Genomic DNA, 18,049 nt, shown 5'->3' with positions numbered 1-18,049 from the left:
TGGGATGTGGCAAGAAAATATCAGACCTCCAGAGTTTGTGTTGTTGATTTTTTAAAATTTTATAACTATATTACAGAGCACAAGTTTATTTAACTTGTTTCTTCCTGAAGCTGCATACTCATTTTTTTATCTTAAAAATTTTTAGTTTTAATTGTAAAATACACAGCATAAAATTTATCGTCTTAACCATTTTTAAGTGTGGAGTTCAGTAGTGTTAAATATGTTCACATTGGGCAGCCCATCTTTTAGCTTGTGAAACACTCTACCGTAGTCCCCCCTTATCTGCAAGGGATGCGTTCCAGGACTGCCAGCGGATGCCGAAACCTAGACAGTACCAGCCCCTATATGTATACTGTGTTTTCCTACGCATACCTGGCTGTGGTAAAGTCTAATTTGCAAACTAGGCACAGTAACAAACAACAACTGTTCTCTCTGGCCTGTCCAAATCGCCAGCATCACGACTTGGGCTTTGGGGCCGTTACTAAGCACAGTGAGGGGGACTTGAATGCAAGCACTGGGAGACCACGGCAGTTGATCTGATAGCTGAGAGGGCTACTAAGTGACTCATGGGCGAGCGGGTAGCATATATGCTGGACAAAGGGACAATTTACGTCCCAGGTGGGACGGAGAGGGACATTGCGAGATTTCATCACATTACTCAGATGGTGAGCGGTTTTAAACTTACAAATGGTTTATTTCTGGAATTTTCCATTTAACATTTTTGGATTGTGATTGACCACGGGTAACAAACCATGGAAAGGAAAACGGGATAAGGGAGGACTACTGTACTCATTAAACCGTCGCTCCCCATTCCCTCCCTCCAGCTCCTGGCAGCCCCCATTCTACTTTCTGTTTCTGTGAATTTGTCTAGATAGCTCATATAAGTGGAGTCCTACAATATTTGTCTTTTTGTGATTGGCTTATTTCACTTAGCATAATGCCCTCAAAGTTCACCCGTGTTGTATGTGTGTCAGAATTTCCTTCCTTTTTAAGGCTGAATGATACTCATTTGGAGGTATATGCCACATTTTGCTTATCCATCCATCCATCCATCAATAGACACGAGTTACTTCCCCCTCCTTGGTTATTGTGAACAGCGCTGCTGTGAACATGGGGCTGTGATATCTCTTTGGGATCCTGCTTTCAATTCTTTTAGGTCTACACCCCAAAGTGGAATTGCTGGATCGTGGTAATTCTTTTTGAATTTTTGAGGAACTTCTATACTGTTTTCCATAGTGGCTGTACCATTTTACATTCCCACCAACAGTCCACAAGGCTTCCCCTTTCTCCACATCCTCCCCAGCACTTATCTTCTGTTCCTTTTTGGCAGCCATTCTAACAGGTGTCAGGTAATAGCTCATTGTGTTTTTGATTGACATTTCCCTAATGACCGGTGATGTTGAGCATCTTTTCACATGCCTATTGGTAAATAGTTTATTTTTAACTTTCTTTTTATGTCTGTTTTTAAAACATATTCCATTAGCACAGTTTTACATCTGTTAGATTGAACCACACGAAACAGCTGATATTTATGATTCCATCTGGAGTGTATAATTTAGAAATGCACACACCCATTCTCAGAGTACGTGCCCAGCTAAGGCTGGAGATGGTGAGCTGGGATTCAGAGAGCAGCTTGCCTATAGGGAGCGGCATCTGACCCAGCATTACGAATTGTTAGCTCAGCCTGGGCACCGTGCCCAGTACCGGGGGTCCAGGGAAGCCCACACAGTGGCAGCCTTGGTACCTGCTACGGTCACAGGAGGTAGGCCAACTGTGACAGGATGCGCGTCTGTAAGGCTGGGAGGTTTGCCCTGAGTGATTCACTTTTTTGCTGTCACCTGACCCAACAAGATTTGTGGGCTTGGTCTGGCCGATGGGTGACTCCAGTTAAACCCAGGACATTACTATTGGGAACCCCTCAGGCCCATCCCCGTGGCTGGGATCACAATTCTTGCCCTAGGCTCTGTTACTCACCGGTGCCTGTGTCCAACACATTTGAAAAATGTTCAACCTGACCCAGGCAGGTTCTAGGTGCCGGAGGTCGCCAGCAAACCAAGCAAGTGGGAAGGGGAGAAGAAAACGACCCGTAAAACACAAGGTATTTCAGATGGTGCTGATTCCTGTAGAAGAAATCCAGGAAGGGGGTAGGAAGTGCAGCTCTCAATAGAGGCCAGGGAAGGCCTCAGTAGGAGACCTGAGGAGAGGGAGCAAACCGGATTGCTAACGAAGAGCTTTCCAGACCGTCCAGCAAATGCTCAGGCCCCAGGGCACAGAAGCAGCCAGCGCGGTGGACAGAGGTGAGCAGCGGGAATGGTGGCCACCTGTCTCTTCACATGCAGGCAGAGACCCGACCTGCCCTCTGGCCCCAGGGCCCAGCACTGGGTGAGTGGGTGAATGCGAGTGTAGGACTGGCCGACGGGGACTGAAGGAGTCAGGGAGGGCCTGCTGAAGGTTTGGGAGGGGTCGCCACGGGAACACAATGGCCCTGAATTCCGGTAGAGACCTAAAAGAGATAGTGGTGCAGGTTAAATTGGAAAGCCTGGTGGGAGAGAGGAAAAAGGGCCTTGGGAACTGCACGGGAGCTGAGGTTTGATTTTTCTTTGGGACGACGGGAAATCACTGTCAGTTCTTGAGCAAAGTGCTGTGAGTGTGCAAGAGATTAGATTTGGGGCAATTAAATCTGTTAGGATTCGGAGGACACTTTGGCGCAGAGCGTGAAGGTGGAGGCGGGAGGCCAGGAGCTGACGGGCAGGTGAGGGCCCGGATAGGCATGCGGAGAGATGGGGAAATGCAGCAAAGACTGGGGGGTGTGGGTCTGGACCGACCGCGGAAGAGGCTCAGGACCCGTGGGGGAAAGAACAGGAGGGGTGAGCATAGGTTCTGTCTGAATTCCAGAGAAAGTTGCTCATTTAGGATGGGAACCAAAAACAACCTCTTATACCCAAATTTGAACCAATTGAACGCCAAACAGGAGCAGCGTCTTAGCATTTAGACATATTTTAGCATTTGGTTTGATTTTTGAAGTCTAAGTTGAACGTCACTTGGTGAAAACACCAGGGATCCGGGGAAATTCCTTTCCGAGCACAAATCTTTGTGACAGTTGGGGGCAGTCAGATGGGGCTGCTCAGTGCTTATTCCAAGTGGACCTGGGGTTGGAGGCAAGATGGGAGATGGGGGGCTCTCAACTCATCACTGAGTCTCAGCACAGTATTGATGGATGACTTCCTCAGTGAAAGCCGAGTCTGTTTCTCCCCAGTTATAACGAACTCATTCATTTATTCAGTAAATACTGAGTGTTCCCTACATACCAGGCACTGTTCTAAGAGGTCAAAGTTCTAGGCTGGGAGAGTGTAGCCCCCAGGACATAAGGCTGGGTGGTGGGGGCTATCCCTGGGACTGCTTCTCCTCGCCTTTAAACAGTGTCAGCCGAGCTGGAGGCTGAACCCCCGGAGGGCAGACAGATAGCTGTTTCCGAGGTCCCCCTGCACCCCCTGAGCCTGGAGGGCTCCCTCACTGCCCCCAGCCTTTTGCCCTTCCCAGTTAATAGCGTCAGTGTCCCCAGAACCAGCTCCCCCTGGCCGCTAAAAGACCTCGCGGAGTGTCAGATTGGTAGCGGCCCCGGAAGTCGTGGGACATTCCCTGGGCTCCAGTCCTGGGATGTTTATTCTACAGACGGGGCGGAGGGTGAGAAAGGAAAGGAAGATGTTGCAATCCACTCCATCCACGGCAGCTGCATCATCTGAGGAGAGGAAGCAGGGGCAAAGACAGGACACCAAGACGTGGAGCCTGCCAGGTCTGTCAGCCCTGACTGAGGCCGCCCAGTTCTCCGCCTGCCGGCAGCCCGAGGAGATGAAGCAACCCGGCCCACGTGCCCGGCCTCCCACCCGTGACTTTACTTGATGACAAACTAGAAACTGAAACAGGTCGGGATTCCCCGTTTGAAGTCGGAGATGAGTCACTGCTGAGAGCAGCTGCAGTAGCGGAGAAGTGGCGCCAGAGAGGCAGGCGTGAGCAAGGCTCTGAGGCGGGCAGGTGAGCAGGGGACCGAGGCAGGCGTGAGCCCAGGGCACTGAGGAGGGTGTGAGCCCAGGGCTCTGAGGCAAGCAGGTGAGAGGGGGGCCGAGGCAACTGTGAGCCCAGGGCTCTGAGGCAGGCTGGTGACTGGGGGACCAAGGCAGGCATGAGCCAGGGCACCCAGGCAGGCAGGTGAGCGGAGGACTGGACAGTGGGTTCAAGGAGCTTCTTGGGGGTAGTGGCCAGGGGAGGTGATGAGAGGGGGCCTCCTGGTCCTGAGGCTGCCGGACAGGACCAGAGGCCCTGGGACCTCGGGGCTGAGGAAACTGGGTGGGGTAGAAACCAACTTCCCCCTTTGTCAGGTGGTATTTGGGACAAAGGGCAGGGCAGAGGGTGCAGGCCGGCCGGGCGGTGGCTGAGGACACCTGGGGCCTCGGTTGGCCCTTGAATGATGCCCCTCCTGCTGCCCCCTCTCCAGAACGTCTGAGGGTCCCAGCGGAACATGGCAGGTGACCGCGAGGTGGTGGCCATGGACTGCGAGATGGTGGGCCTGGGGCCCTTCGGGGAGAGCGGCTTGGCCCGCTGCAGCCTCGTGGACCTCCATGGCACCGTGCTCTATGACAAGTTCATCCAGCCGGACGGGGAGATCGTTGACTACAGGACGCGGGTCAGCGGGGTGACGCCTCGGCACATGGAGAAAGCCACACCATTCACCGAGGCCAGGCAGGAGGTGAGTGATCAGATCTGTGACCTGTGCCCCCAGCCATGTAAGATTCCCCGCCTCACCTGCGTGGGGAGCACCAGGGTGTGGAGAAGCCTGTTGGCGTCTCCAGCACATCCCTGAGACGGCTGCCTGCCGTCAGACATCCTTAGACTCTCGTCTGGGAGCAGCCTACGGGGCAGCTGGTCTACCTTGCTGAGCTTGTGATGGGGAAACTGCGTCTCGTCTGATGTTCCACACACACTATTTTTGGCTAGCGTCCCCGTTCTCTCCTCTCCCCTGGGCTGCCACTGGTGAGCCCTGCGGGGAAGTGAGGGACTCTGGCTGGGCCCTTGGCAGTGGCCCTCCTGGTCCTGGAGGACAGGCCAGAGCCCCTTGGGCCAAGAGGAGATATGGCTCCCAGACGCATGTGAGGCCACCCCGCAGTTTGAGGTCAGCCTATGGCCCCCGGTTCCCCACCCTCTGTGCTTTCCCTTGTTGTGGTGTCTTCTCCAGGTCTAACTTTCGGTTTCTCTGAACCACTAAACAGAAAGCAAACTCAACTGCTCTCAAAGTGCCACCAGGGTTAGTCACTTCTGGGAAGGTGTAGAAGGGCATGTGAACTCCTCGGTTCCTGGGCTGGTGGGGCTTGGGGAAGTTCAAGAACACAGAGAATTGCATTTCAAGGCCACACACCGCGCACAGGTGCTGGCCCTGAAACACTGGCTCCTATTTTCGGCATGCTGGCCCCTCGCCGGATGCTCTCCCAAGTGCCCGCCACCCACCAGCTAGGAGCCTGCCAGGAAGCTGCTCAGGGGCCTAAGTCAAGGTTAAGAGGCCGGCTCTGGGTCCCGGCTGCTTGCTTCCCAGCCAGGTTACCTTGGGCAAGGTTTCCCAGTGTCCCCAGCTGTCCAAGAAAACGGGGATAACAATCAAGCAGCTTCTCAGGGTTATTCTGAGCGTCGAGAGAGCGCGTCAGTCCTCAGAGCAGGTTCACCGTGACGATCGCTTCCCGTCGTCCCCTGTGGCAGGCGAGGGCACAGGCTGACTAGGGCTGCCGGCACAAGGGGCCACAGGCGGGGCTGGAGCACAGACGACTACCGGCCCACGGTTGTGAGGCTGCACGTCCCAGATGAGGGTGTTGGCAGGCTGGGTTCCTCCGAGGCCATGAGGAGCCTGCTCTCTGTCTCTCTCCTGGCTTCTGGCAGCTTCCTGGCAGTCTCTGATGTTCCCTGGCTTGTGGGCGCTTAACCCGTCCCTGGCTTCACGTTCACACGGCGTTGCCGCGTGTGCCTGTCTCTGACATCAGTCCTGCTGGGTTAGGGTCCACCCTGATGACCTCCACCTTGACCCTATTTCCAAATAAGTCACATTGTGAGGTGCGGGGCGTTAAGATTTCAACCCGTGATTTTGGAGGGACACAATTCAACCCATAACAGTAAGCAACTCACACGAGCTCGGATAAACAGAACGTGGGCAAGCTGATCAGGATTCAAAACTCAGGCCCCCAGCTCCTGAGCTGAGTGTCTGGGAGGCGCCAGCAGCCATGTGCAGGAGCCAGCCCTGAGAAGTGGCCGTGCTGAAAGGCCACGTGCTGTGCCTGTAAAGCGCACGCTGGGCTTCCAAGATTTGGGTAAACATCTCATAAAGCACCTCAACAGTTCTTTATATCAATTACATGTTGAAATGATCACATTTTAGATATATTAGGTTAAATAAAACATTAAGACCAAGTTCCCCTATTTCTTTTTACCTTTTTAAATATGGCTATTAGATGACTTAAAATTACACTTGTGGCTCATGTTATGTTCTGTTGGACAGCACTGTTCTTGGGGTACTACGAGAATACTGGGAGCCCTGAGGAGGGGGCACAGTACATCAGGGCGGTGCTTGAAAGACTCTAAGAGGCTGATGGTATTTGTGAGGGTGGGGAGGAGTCTGTGTATGCAACTCAGTAGGCCATAGGGAGCCATTGAAGACTCTTGAGCAAGAGCATGGGAGGATCAAAACTAATTTCAGAAAAACTAGAATGGGGGGAGCTGCGGGGGAGAGATGGGAGTGAGGAAAGAGATGACAGCAGGGAGAAGAGTGAGAGCCCCTGGGGAGCAGTTGGGAGGCCCTGAGTCATCAGGCGCAGACAGAGGATTGGAAAGAAGGAAATGTTAGGATGGAGGAGACCAAAGGAGAGTCACCAAGAAGGGGGGCAACATGAAGAAGAGGGGGGTCTGTTCAGGTGCTCATGAGGGACCAGGGACACTGCACAGAGCTCCCCACACTCAGCTCCCCACAGGTCAGGTAGACAGCCCATCCCCATCCTTCCTCCTCGTCCCCAGCCCCCTCCCCATCAGTGTGACAGAGAGCAGAAGGGCCCAGGGGACGGGGAGGGGCAGCAGAGAAATGCCTCTCACACCTCCAGTCTGGAGAGGCAGCCAGTCCTCTGGATGCCTTTGAGCACTGGCCTGGGAGTCAGGACGCCTGGGTCCTCGCCCAGACATACAGAAGCACTCTTGTTTCCCAGTTGGAGACTCTGCCAGGCCCAGTGCCTCCGGTGTGCTACACGGAGCCTGCCCTCCGAGGCACTCCACGGCCGTCCCAGGAGTGGGGTGGGGACCCAGAGGCCAGGCAATCTTGGGAACCACAGCCGGGGGGACCATTTCCTGCTTACTTACTTACTTACTCACTTACTGGTTTGTGTGACCTCTCGGAGCCTCAGTTTCCTCCTCCGTGAAAGGGGAGTACTAATGCCGCCCCCCTGGCCTCGCGCAGGCTGGATGCAGCGACACCGCCTACACCCCTGAGCACAGCGCCCAGCTCCCGGCTGATGCCGCTGCACGTGCCTGTGGCGAGGGAAGGGCCGCAGCCCAGACTGTGCCTGAGTCCCCTTTCCGACTCCCTTGGGAACCGCGGCCTCAGAGGCTGGCCCTCATTTGCCGCCAGCTGCACCAGCTACACCGGCTGCCAGAGGAAGCACCCCGGGCCTGCCTCAGATCTCAGCCTCCCCACCCTGCTGTTGATTCTGCCTGTGGTGCAGGGGTCCAGCCTCAGGGCCCTCCAAACCCCTCCCTCCCTACCTTTCCATGCTTCTCATGGCTCAGCCATCGTCCACCCTGGGCCTCAGCCAAGCTCCTACCCTCCCCGCCCCTCACCCCGGCCCCTAGGGATACCACCGTCCCAGCAGGCCCAGGCCAGAGGAGACCTTTATGATGCCCTGCCCTACCCCTGCCCCGCTGGACCTACCGTGAGGGTCCCCCACCCTCCTTGCTGTGGCCCATGCGCTTTCAAGGTCGCCCGTCTACACATGCAGTCTGCCCAGCCCACAGCCCCTGCTCTATGCGTTGTCTGCCCCAGACTGGATGCTGTGCTTGGCACTCAAGGTGCCCTGAGGATGCTTGTGGGATTGGAGTTGAGTTGATTTTCACAAAATACAGGAGTTCTGGCTGCTGTGTGGAACAAAATTGCCTCTGCCCTTGTGCCGGCCTTTGCTGTCGAGATGCAGTCACACACACAGCCCGGGGGCGGGGAGCAAGCCCACTGTCTTTAGACTTGGCTGGATGTCTGCCACCTGATTGCTCTGTGTCCCCGGCTTGTTGCTAAACCTCTCTGTGCCCCTTAGTAGAATCCTCTGTAACATAGGGGTGAAGAAATAGCACAGGTGTATCCAGCACCATGTCCAGGGACTGTGCTAAGCCCCTTTCACATACTGCTGCCTCCACTCCCCGCCACAGCGTGGGAGTAGTTAACTGGTCTCATCGCTCCATTTTGTGGATGAGTAAGCTGAGGCACAAGGCCGAGCTGGCTGTCCAAGGAAGGGTGGAGCAGAGACTCGATTCCGGCTCCAGAGCTGGCCCTGTGGTGTTCAGATCCCACGATCAACGTGTGCGAGGTCGCTCCATGCACACTGAGTGTCCCGTACACGTGAGGGCAGTGGCTGGTGTGGCACTGAGGGAAGCCATGGAACAAGGCCACGGCTGTCATTTGTCTTCATGGAGGATGACTCTGAGGCAGCTTGATCCCACTCATCATCCCTAATGTTTTAACCCCAAAGACAGAGGCCAGGGTCACAGGCCCCAGGATGTGCTGGGGGCCCCAAAGGGCAGAAGCCTGTGAGCCACCTCTCAGACCCCTGAGGCCGGGGGACCCCTCTCAGGTGAGCCTGGGGCCCTCCAGGCCTTGGTCTCTCGCAGGCATCTTTCAGGGGTCGCTTGCCAGCCTGACTCCTCCTCCCACAGGAGCGGTGAGCCACAGGGCAGCCCGCGGCAGCCAGGAGGGCTCTGGGCAGCCGCTGACCCCCGAGCCCGCCAGGCGTGCGCTGCCACAGGGCAAGGACCGTGGGTGGGCTCCTGCCATCCCCTCTCTCTTTTGTTTTTTGTATGTGGCTACATTACTTTGCAATGGGAAGCATTTGCCTGTCCCCTGACATCGCTAGGTCTGACCATCCTCAAGAGCAGCGGTCCTCCATGCAGGGTGATTTTGCTCCCCGGCAGACATTTAGCAAGATCTGGAGACATTTCTGGTTGTCATAGGTAGGGTGGGGGGGCCTGCTACTGACATCCAGTGGGTAGATGCCAGGGATGGTGTGAAACATCATACAGCACATGGGACAGCCACTCCCCCACCACATGCACACCAAAGAAGGATCGACAGAGAAAGGATCGAGGCAGAGAAAGTCTGGTCTATAGAGGGCCCCGCAGGGCAGACTGTCAGTGCAGGAGGGAACCTATGAGACTGAAGTCCAGAGAGGGGCAGTGATTTGCCTAAGGACACACAGCAAGCTGTGCTAGAACTCAGTGCTCAGATCCAGGGCTCTCACCTGGCAAGTTCATGATCCTTTTCTCTTTTTTTTCTTCTCTTTTTACTAACAGCAATTTTTAATAGCTTGTAGCTCTCTTTCGTAAGTGAACGAACGCTCTTTCAGTGTCATCCCAGGATGACAAGTAGCACTTCCCCAGGATCATTCCATTTTTAGTCTGCAAACAGGGAAACTGAATCCCGGGAGGCCTCGTGGCTTAGGAGGGAGACAGACAGGAGGCAGGCCGTGGGAGCTGGTGAACAGGGAGTTAACGGGGCTGTAGCCAGCTCAGCAGCCCTCGCCTGGGTCAGGGTGCCCTGTTGGGGCCCTGCCACTGGGCAGGTTTCTCTGGGGCGGGGCCAGAGGGAAGAGGACGATTTCACCATCCAGGTTTCCCGCAGGGTACAGCCCTGTGGGAAGCAGGCACAAGCTGGGGGCAGGGGCCGGGAGGAAAGGGGACTGGGGCCACTCCTGAGGATGACAGCAGGGGATCTGGGCCTCTGTAGGGACGACATTCTTCAAAGTCCCTCACAGCCACCTCTTCTGGAAGCGCGAGTGTGTGATGGAAGCGGCAGGCTGAGCTGTTCTTTGACAGGCTCAGGGCAGAGATGTGCAAACTCACGATGCGGAGAATCCCCCGGAACATTTGCTAACACCCCCCAGTGATTTGCATGCAGGAGGCCTGGAGCAGGGCCCGCCCTCTGAATTTTTAACAAGGGCCCCGGGTGATTTTTTCGATGAGGCCCTTGTGGGAAATGCCCTGCCATGTGACGTGGGCACACACCACTCTGTGCCCCACTGGCCCTGTTGGTCAGATGGAATGATCACCTCGCCTTCTAGGGGCTGTATCCCCAATTCAGGCGATGCTCACTGGGTGCCAGTGGGCCCAGCACTGCTCTCCGCTCTGGGTTAATCATGCAGAGACCGTCCCCAGTTCTCTAAAGGCGTCATAACAACAACTGGGACACTAGTGACAGACTCAGGCGGATCCCGACACCTCTCAGCTCGCAGCTCACTGGCTGTGTGACCCGGGCAAGCCTCTGAACCTCTCTGATGCCCAGCACCCTCCTCTGTAAAGGAACGCGAGTGTGTTCCTGTTAAGAAATCTCAGGAGGTGAGGAAAGCACTTGACACAGAGCCAGGCCAACAAGAGCCGGTCAATGAACGTCCCCACTCCAGTTCTTTCCAGGAATTCCAGAGTCTCTGCCCCCTGCTTCTGACACACCTGCCTTGTGACACTGACTCAGGGCGGTCCCACAGCCAGCAGGTCACACAGCCCTGAGGTCCTGCCAGCTGGCACCTCAGCACCCCTCCCTGGGCTCTAGCAGGTCCCCCAGCCCTGCCTCAGCAAGTTGGTGGAGCTCACCTCTCCAGGCCCTCACCTTACACATGGCGAAACTGAAGCCCAGAGACGAACTTTGACATCCCTGAGGCCACACAGCAAGTCCTGGCAGTCTTTTCCTGCCGAATGCCCAGCCTCTTTGTCCTGAGGAGTTGTTGGCATCTCTCTGCCAAAGAGACTGTTCTCTTTTCCCTGCTTCTTCTTCCTTCCTTCTGCCTGTCCATCCACCCCTTTATTTTTATTTTGTGTGTGTGTGAGGAAGTTTGGCCCTGAGCTAACATTGATTGCCAATCCTCTTTTTTGCTAGAGGAAGATCAGCTCTGAGCTAACATCTGTGCCAATCTTCCTCTACTTTGTATGTGGGACGCCGGCACAGCATGGCTGATGAGTGGAGTAGGTCCACACCCAGGATCCGAACCCGAGAACTCAGGCTGCCAAAGCGGAACCCAGGGACTTTAACCACTCGGCTGCAGGGCCAGCCCCCCAACCCCCTCTTATTTGTTTCATGATGAGTCCTGTGTATGGCACGTAGCCCCGCCCAGGGACACTCAGACTGGGGAAGTGATGCATTTTCTAGGAATCCACAGCACAATGATTTGGCCCTCTCGTGCCTGGGACTGGCCGCGGCTGTCTCTGGGATGGCAGACAGTTCCCTCGGGGCTCTGTATGAACTGGGCCTGAGCCAGCTCCCAGCAGGGAAAACAGGCCACATTGTTTGGAAACAGAAAGAACGTCAGTAAGAGGAGGCGCATGACCCACAGCCAGCCACACAGCCTCACTCCCCCGCCCCTCTGCCTGGGCCGGTCCTTTCCTCCACGCATGGGAGCCCCGTTAAGCTGCTGCTCTGAGGTCGGGGGCCCTCACCACTCAGGGTGAGCCCCGGACCAGCAGCAGCAGCACCACCCGTTAGAAACACAGAATCCAGAATCTGAATCCAGATTTCAGGGGGCTTCACCAGCTGACTCTGAGGCCCAGTGTGAGAGCACCGGCGTCCCTCAGGAGTGGCACAGCGAGCTTCCCCCAGTCCCAGGTCTAGCGGGGCTCCATCCAGAGGAGGCCCCCAACAAAGCCACGTGAACGGCAGGGCAGGCTGGTGACACTGCCAGTTGACGGTGGATGGGGAGACCCCTCTTCCAGCGCCGTGACCGTGGGCAGGTCACCTCCCCTCTCTGAGCCTCAGCTTCCTCTTCTGTACAGTGGCCACAATAACCTGTGGTCGTCAAAGGGATCACGTACCACAGGCCCCACATGGGGTCTCGGGAGGCCACTAGAGGCATAAGCAGGACGTGGGAGGGTGTTGGCCATCCAGAAGGCCCCTTCCCCGGGCACAGACTACAGTCCTCGGCGACGCACAGAGGCAGAGACGGAGGCTGCTGAGAGATGTCCAAACGGACCAGAGAGTCACGAGCTGCCCCTTCCCCTGGGCCGCGTACAGCTCGCCCCATGGTACCCCAGCCCATCCTCACAACGGCAGCCAAATAAAGTGGCCAGAGGCAGGAGGTTGTCCGTGGGGCCGCCGTGGGAGAGGAGGCGAGAACGGAGGCAAGAGGGGAGCTTGGGCACGTGCGCAGGGCGCCAGGCTGGGGCCCTCAGGGCTGCTGCTCGGAGCTCGGCCGCTGGGGTGGCAGAGGCCTGGAGCAGGCCTGCTCTTTCTGGAAAGTGTCCTGGTGACAAGCAGGTGCTGGCAGCAGTCCTCTGGCTTCGAAGGCTGGCTCTGCCACTAACAGTCATCTAATGGTGCTTAGCAGATCGCCCCAAAATAGTGGTTCAGACGATGTCAATATTTCACTCATGCACCCGCAATCTGGGCGGGACTTGGCAGCCGGGGCCATGGAGCAGCGGGGGCATCCGTCCTGCATGCCGGGGGCTGGAATCATCAGGAGGTTTGCTCACCCACCCATCTGTGGCTGGGGTTCCTCAGGTGCGTCCCTGTCCCCACGTGGTCTCTGCAGCGTGTGGCTCTGGGGAGCTCATGGCTCCTGGGCTCCCGGCCCCACAGAGAAGGCAGAAGTGCCATATTCAGGGCGAGGGGAACGAGACAATCTTTTGTGAGAGGGCGTCAGGGAGTCTGCAGACTTGCCTTAAAACCTTGGGCTAATTATTTCACTTTCTCTGTGCCTCCGTTTTCTCAGTTGCAAACTTCCGTTAAATACGGCCCTCCCTCTCTGCTGTTTTAGTTTTCAGCGGTAGCAAAACCATAGTCTTAGTGGTTTACAACACCACGTTACCATCTCCACTTGTGTAGTTTGGCGGTCCCGCCCGGGTCTCACCCGGCGAAGGCCAGGCGTCAGCCGTCCGGAGCTCTGCGAGGAAATCCAATTCTTCTTTGCCTTTCTCGCTTAAGGAGGCCGCCCGCGTCCTGGGCCCACGGCCCTTCCTCCCTCTTCAGAGCCAGCAGCATGTTGAGTTGCCCCATTAATCACTGACCTCCACACCTGAGGACCCTTGGGATTATGTTGGGCCCACCTGGATAATCCAGAAAAATCTCCCTGTTGTGAGGTCATCTGATAAGCACCCTGAACTCCGTCTGCAGCTTTCATTTCCCGTTGCTGTGTAACCTGCCCACAGGTCCTGAGCATTAGGGTGTGGGCACCTGTGGGAGGTCAGTACTCAGCCTGCCGCAGTGGACTGTTGAAAGGACTAAAGGACATAATATATGTGACATCCTTAGGTGAGCGCCTGGCATATGGGACATACTCAGTAGGTGCTAGCCATTGCTATTACGCATGGAAACCCCTCAAGGAGTTGGGGGGCCCTTTAGCACAGACCTCAACTATTCAGTGGGAGGAGGGACCTGGTCCAGTCTCCTCGTTTTATGAACGATATGTTTAAAACCCAGAGAGGGACAGAGATTTGTTCAAAGTCACACAGCAAGTCGAGGAGGGGCTGCTCCTTGTCTGCCCCATGAAGGCACCAAGTTGCCCCAGACCCACCCAGAGGACCCTGGGTGATGCGTGGGTGTGTCTTCCTGGCCAGATCCTGCAGCTCCTGAGAGGCAAGCTGGTGGTGGGTCACGACCTGAAGCACGACTTCAAGGCCCTGAAAGAGAGCATGGACGGCTATGCCATCTACGACACGTCCACCGACAGGCTGCTGTGGCGCAAGGCCAAACTGCAGAACTGCAGGCGGGTCTCCCTGCGGGTGCTCAGCGAGCGGCTGCTCGGGTGGCACATCCAGGTGAGCTGCCCCTTCCCTCCCAGGCTGGGGGCTGGAGAGCTGCTTCTGGGGGCCGGGCCTTCCCTCCAGGACTCTAAAAGCCCTCAGTGGCTGCAGAACAAATGTTTGTGTTATTATTAGTATCTCCTTTTAGGTCTGTTAACAATTGCTTTATGTACTTTGGTGCTCCTGTGCTGGGTGCATGGATATTTATGTGTTATGTCTTTGTGGTGGGGTGTCCCTTTGATCATTATATCCTGCCCCTCTTTGTCTCTCTTCACCTGTCTTATCTTGAAGTCTACTTTGTCTGATATAAGTATTGCAACACCTGCTTTCTTCTGTTTGCCATTAGCTTGGAGTATCGTCTTCCATCCCTTCACTCTGAGCCTGTGGTTGTCATTGGAGCTGAGGTGTGTTTCCTGGAGGCAGCAAATTGTTGGATCTTGTTCTTTAATCCATCTCGCCACTCTTTTTTTTTTTTTTTTTTGAGAAAGCTTAGCCCTGAGCTAACTGCTGCCAATTCTCCTCTTTTTGCTGAGGAAGACTGGCTCTGAGCTAACATCTGTGCCCATCTTCCTCCACTTTATATGTGGGACGCCTACCACAGCATGGTGTGCCAAGCAGTGCCATGTCCGCACCCTGGATCTGAACCAACGAACCCCGGGCTGCTGAAGCAGAACGTGCGCACTTAACCACTGTGCCACTGGACCAGCCCCTCTGTGTCTTTTTATTGGAGAATTCAATCCATTTACGTTTGGGGTGATTATTGATGCATGAGGGCTTAATTAATGCAGTCATTTTATCTCTCAGTTTCTAGTTCTCCTGCATTTCCTTTGTTTCTCATCCTGTGTGTTTCGGTCTACCCATTGAATTATGTAGTTTTTTATGTTATGTTTCTTTATTTTCTCCTTATTTATTTTTGTGTCTCTGTTCTGCTCTTTTGTTTAGTGGTTGCCCTGAGGTTTGTATTCAGAATCTCGTGGATAAGATAGTCCCTTTTCTGATGGCCTCTTATTTCCTTAGTCTAAACTGATTCAGTCCCTTTCCTCCTCCCCTCCTAAGTTGTTTTTCTCACATCTTATTCCATCTTGTGTTGTGAGTTTGTGGTTAAAATGACAAGATTATCTTTGTTTTTGGTGTTTTCCTTCCCTTTATCTTTGATGCTACACTTGAGTATTTGCTATCCTGCTCCGATTCTGTCTACCTATTTATCTCCTTATTCTGGGCTTTGTGACCCCTTTCTCCCTTTTTTATTTTTCAGGTATGAAGGCCTTCTTGAGGATTTCTTGTAGGGGGATCTTGTGGCTACGAACTCCCTTAGCTTATGTTTGTCTGGGAAAGTTTTTATTTCTCCATCATATCTGAAGGATATTTTTGCTGGATAGAGTATTCTTGGCTGAAAATTTTTGTCTTTCAAAGATTTGATTATGTCATTACATTCTCTTCTAGCTTGTAAGGTTTCTGCAGAGAAATCTGCTGAAAGCCTGATGGGGGTTCCTGTGTAGGTTGTTTTCTTCTGCCTTGCTGCCCTTACTGTTCTTTCCTTGTCATTCATTTTTGCCAGTTTTACTACTATAGGCCTTGCAATAGGTCTTTTTACATTGACATATCTAGGAGATCTGGAAGCCTCTTCCTCACAGATTTCCCTCTCTTTCCCTCGGTTTGGGAAATTCTCTGCTATTATTTCTTTGAACACACTTTCTGCTCCATTCTCCTTCTCTTCTCCTTCCTGAATACCTATAATTCTTATGTTGCATTTCCTCAGTGAGTTGGCTATTTCTTGGAGACTTTCCTCATTTCTTTTTAGTCTTAGTTCTCTCTCCTCCTCTGTGCGAAGCATTTCAACACATCTATCCTCAATTATGCTGATTCGCTCCTCTATGATGTCCACTTGAGTGTTCAGGGAATCCATATTTTGTTTTATCTCTTCCCTTGTGTCTTTCATCTCTATTTCTGATTGATTCCTCTTTATAGTTTCAATCTCTTTTGTGAAGTATCTCCTGATCTCATTGAATTGTTTCTCTACATTTTCTTTTACCCGTTGAGTTTTTTGATGATAGCTATTTTGAATTCTTTGTCATTTAGCTTACATATTTCTATGTCCTCAGGACTGAATTCTGGGTACTTGTCGTTTTCTCTCTGATCTGGAGATTTGATATAATATTTGATGTTGCTAGAGGGGGTGGGTCTAGTCTTACACATCCTCAAATTATTTGGTTGCAGTTACTGCCTATTGCCACTGGGTAGGGGTCAAGAGCTGCGTATTATGAGCCCTCCACCTTCAGCAGAAAGAGGCCCCATAGAAGGATCGGGCTGCAGGAAGCTTATATGAGAGGGAACCCCAGCAGGTGCTGGCAGAGTGACGGGAGGTGGGAAGGGAAGGCACCTAATAAAGGTTTGTTTGTTTGTTTCTAAAATCAAGCCAGTTACCCTGTGGATAACTTAATCCCACTGTGGAACTCTGGGAGACGGTGTAAAACACGGACCTCAGATTTACCCAGGGAGCTAGGATATTTACACATAGCTCCCCTTGGGCATTGGCCGGTGCTGCTCCTGGGGCTCTATCACCCCAGCCCTAGTCTCGACAAGCCCCAGGCGAAGGCATGTGGCTGGGGCTGGGAGCTCAGCAAGGCAGAAGGGCCCAGGGAGGTGGGCAGATACTAGGAGCCACCGCTACATGCAGGGCCCTCCAGGGCAACACATTTGTTAAACACCTACTCTGGGCCAGGCCAGACCAGATGCTGGGGACACAGGTGAGCAAGGCCTGGCCCTGTCCTTGAGCAACTCTTGGTTGAATAGAGGGTGGCCCACAACCGGATCGCCAGCACTCGCTGTGGGGAGAGCCCGATGGAGGGAAGGACAGGTGTCCTGGCATCAGGGAGGGAGGATAGGTGGCAGGACGGGGGCCAGATCTGAATGGTGTGTGAAGGTAAGTCTTGGTGGAGGTGGGCAGGGCAGGGGATGTGGGGCGTGGGGAGTGAGGGGCTGCTTGGCTGGACGAACAGGCATCATGGAGGAAGCAGGGCATGGACCTGAGTCTGGCCACTAGGCTAGCCTTGCAGCACACAGGACCGAGGACAGCATGGCCAGCCCCTCGATTCAGTGGATCACACTGTTTCAACCTGCTGAGCACGTTGCACTTTAGAACCAGGGTTTTGACGTATACCTTTTTAACAAAGGCCCCAGGGCCCTGGGATCCCCTGTAGAGCTGCCTCAGCCCCTCTGTGTCAGGGAGCAAGTCTGTAGTGCTGGCCACATCCCCCGCCTCCCCCTACCCCGGATTCTAAGCCCCTTGAGAGCACAGTCTGGCTCTCAGGATGCTGGGGGTGGTGCCTGGCCACGCCTGGGGGCTGACGGGTGAGGCCAGGCCTGATCCAGCCACCTGCTGAGTCCAGGGCATCAGAGGCCTGGGGACTCTCACCCACCGGCCCACAGCGGAGCCCTGGAATTGGGGTGTGAGCAGGGAAGGCCCAGGTCACCCAGAGCATCTGGATTCAGCCCCGCCCCAAGTCCCCACTCTACCTGTGTCTGCAGAACAGCAGGTCAGGACACAGCTCGGTGGAAGACGCCAGAGCAACCATGGAGCTCTACAAAATCTCCCGGCAACTTCGAGAGGACTGAGGGCTGCTTGCCAGGCGGTGTGGGACCGAAGCTCCGTTCGGTCCTTTCCCCAGGGACTGGAGGCCTGGGTCTCTTCGGGACAGGAACTCGCTTGCTTTTGGAAAATGCATCTTTAGCAATAAAATTACTATATTTTGTTTACTCCATCGTCAGATCTCCTCTTTTCCATTCTTCTCTCTGAGCCTGGTAACGGGGGACAGGACCCAGTCTGTGTGATGCTGAGAAGGGCGTGAAGACTTGAGCTGGGGTGGGGGCAAGTGTCAATGTCCTTAATACCTCTAATCCTGTGCATCCATGAAGAAGCTCTAGGAACCCAGGCGGCATGTGACTTAATTAACAACCCCGGCTTCTGCCTCCCTTTTCCAGTTGCATTTATGCCCAGAGGGGTGGCATTACTTCCTGGGGGTGGCACCCAGCTCAGAGGTCC

The 18,049-nt window shown here is 54.5% G+C and overlaps 1 protein-coding gene across 5 annotated transcripts; it reads left to right on the top strand.

The window, feature by feature from the left end:
- Positions 1 to 1,532: 1,532 nt before the first annotated feature.
- Positions 1,533 to 17,763, top strand: ISG20 (interferon stimulated exonuclease gene 20). Of its 5 annotated transcripts, none has more exons than XM_001503166.6 (4): positions 1,533 to 4,032; positions 4,493 to 4,744; positions 13,822 to 14,022; positions 17,536 to 17,763. In XM_001503166.6, the coding sequence occupies exons 2-4, from the start codon at positions 4,517 to 4,519 to the stop codon at positions 17,620 to 17,622; spliced, it is 516 nt and encodes a 171-aa protein (XP_001503216.1). In that variant the 5' UTR covers positions 1,533 to 4,032; positions 4,493 to 4,516; the 3' UTR covers positions 17,623 to 17,763. The 5 variants fall into 5 exon arrangements, with proteins under 5 accessions (XP_001503216.1, XP_070122879.1, XP_070122903.1 ...); XM_070266778.1 differs by having other exon boundaries at positions 2,810 to 4,032; positions 17,541 to 17,763; XM_070266802.1 differs by lacking the exon at positions 17,536 to 17,763 and adding an exon at positions 14,354 to 16,418 and having other exon boundaries at positions 3,891 to 4,032.
- The last annotated feature ends 286 nt before the right edge of the window (positions 17,764 to 18,049 follow it).

The sequence above is a fragment of the Equus caballus genome, chromosome 1, assembly GCF_041296265.1.
Source record: "Equus caballus isolate H_3958 breed thoroughbred chromosome 1, TB-T2T, whole genome shotgun sequence".
Classification (NCBI taxonomy): Eukaryota; Metazoa; Chordata; class Mammalia; order Perissodactyla; family Equidae; genus Equus; species Equus caballus.
This window is presented reverse-complemented; position numbering and strand designations above follow the sequence as displayed.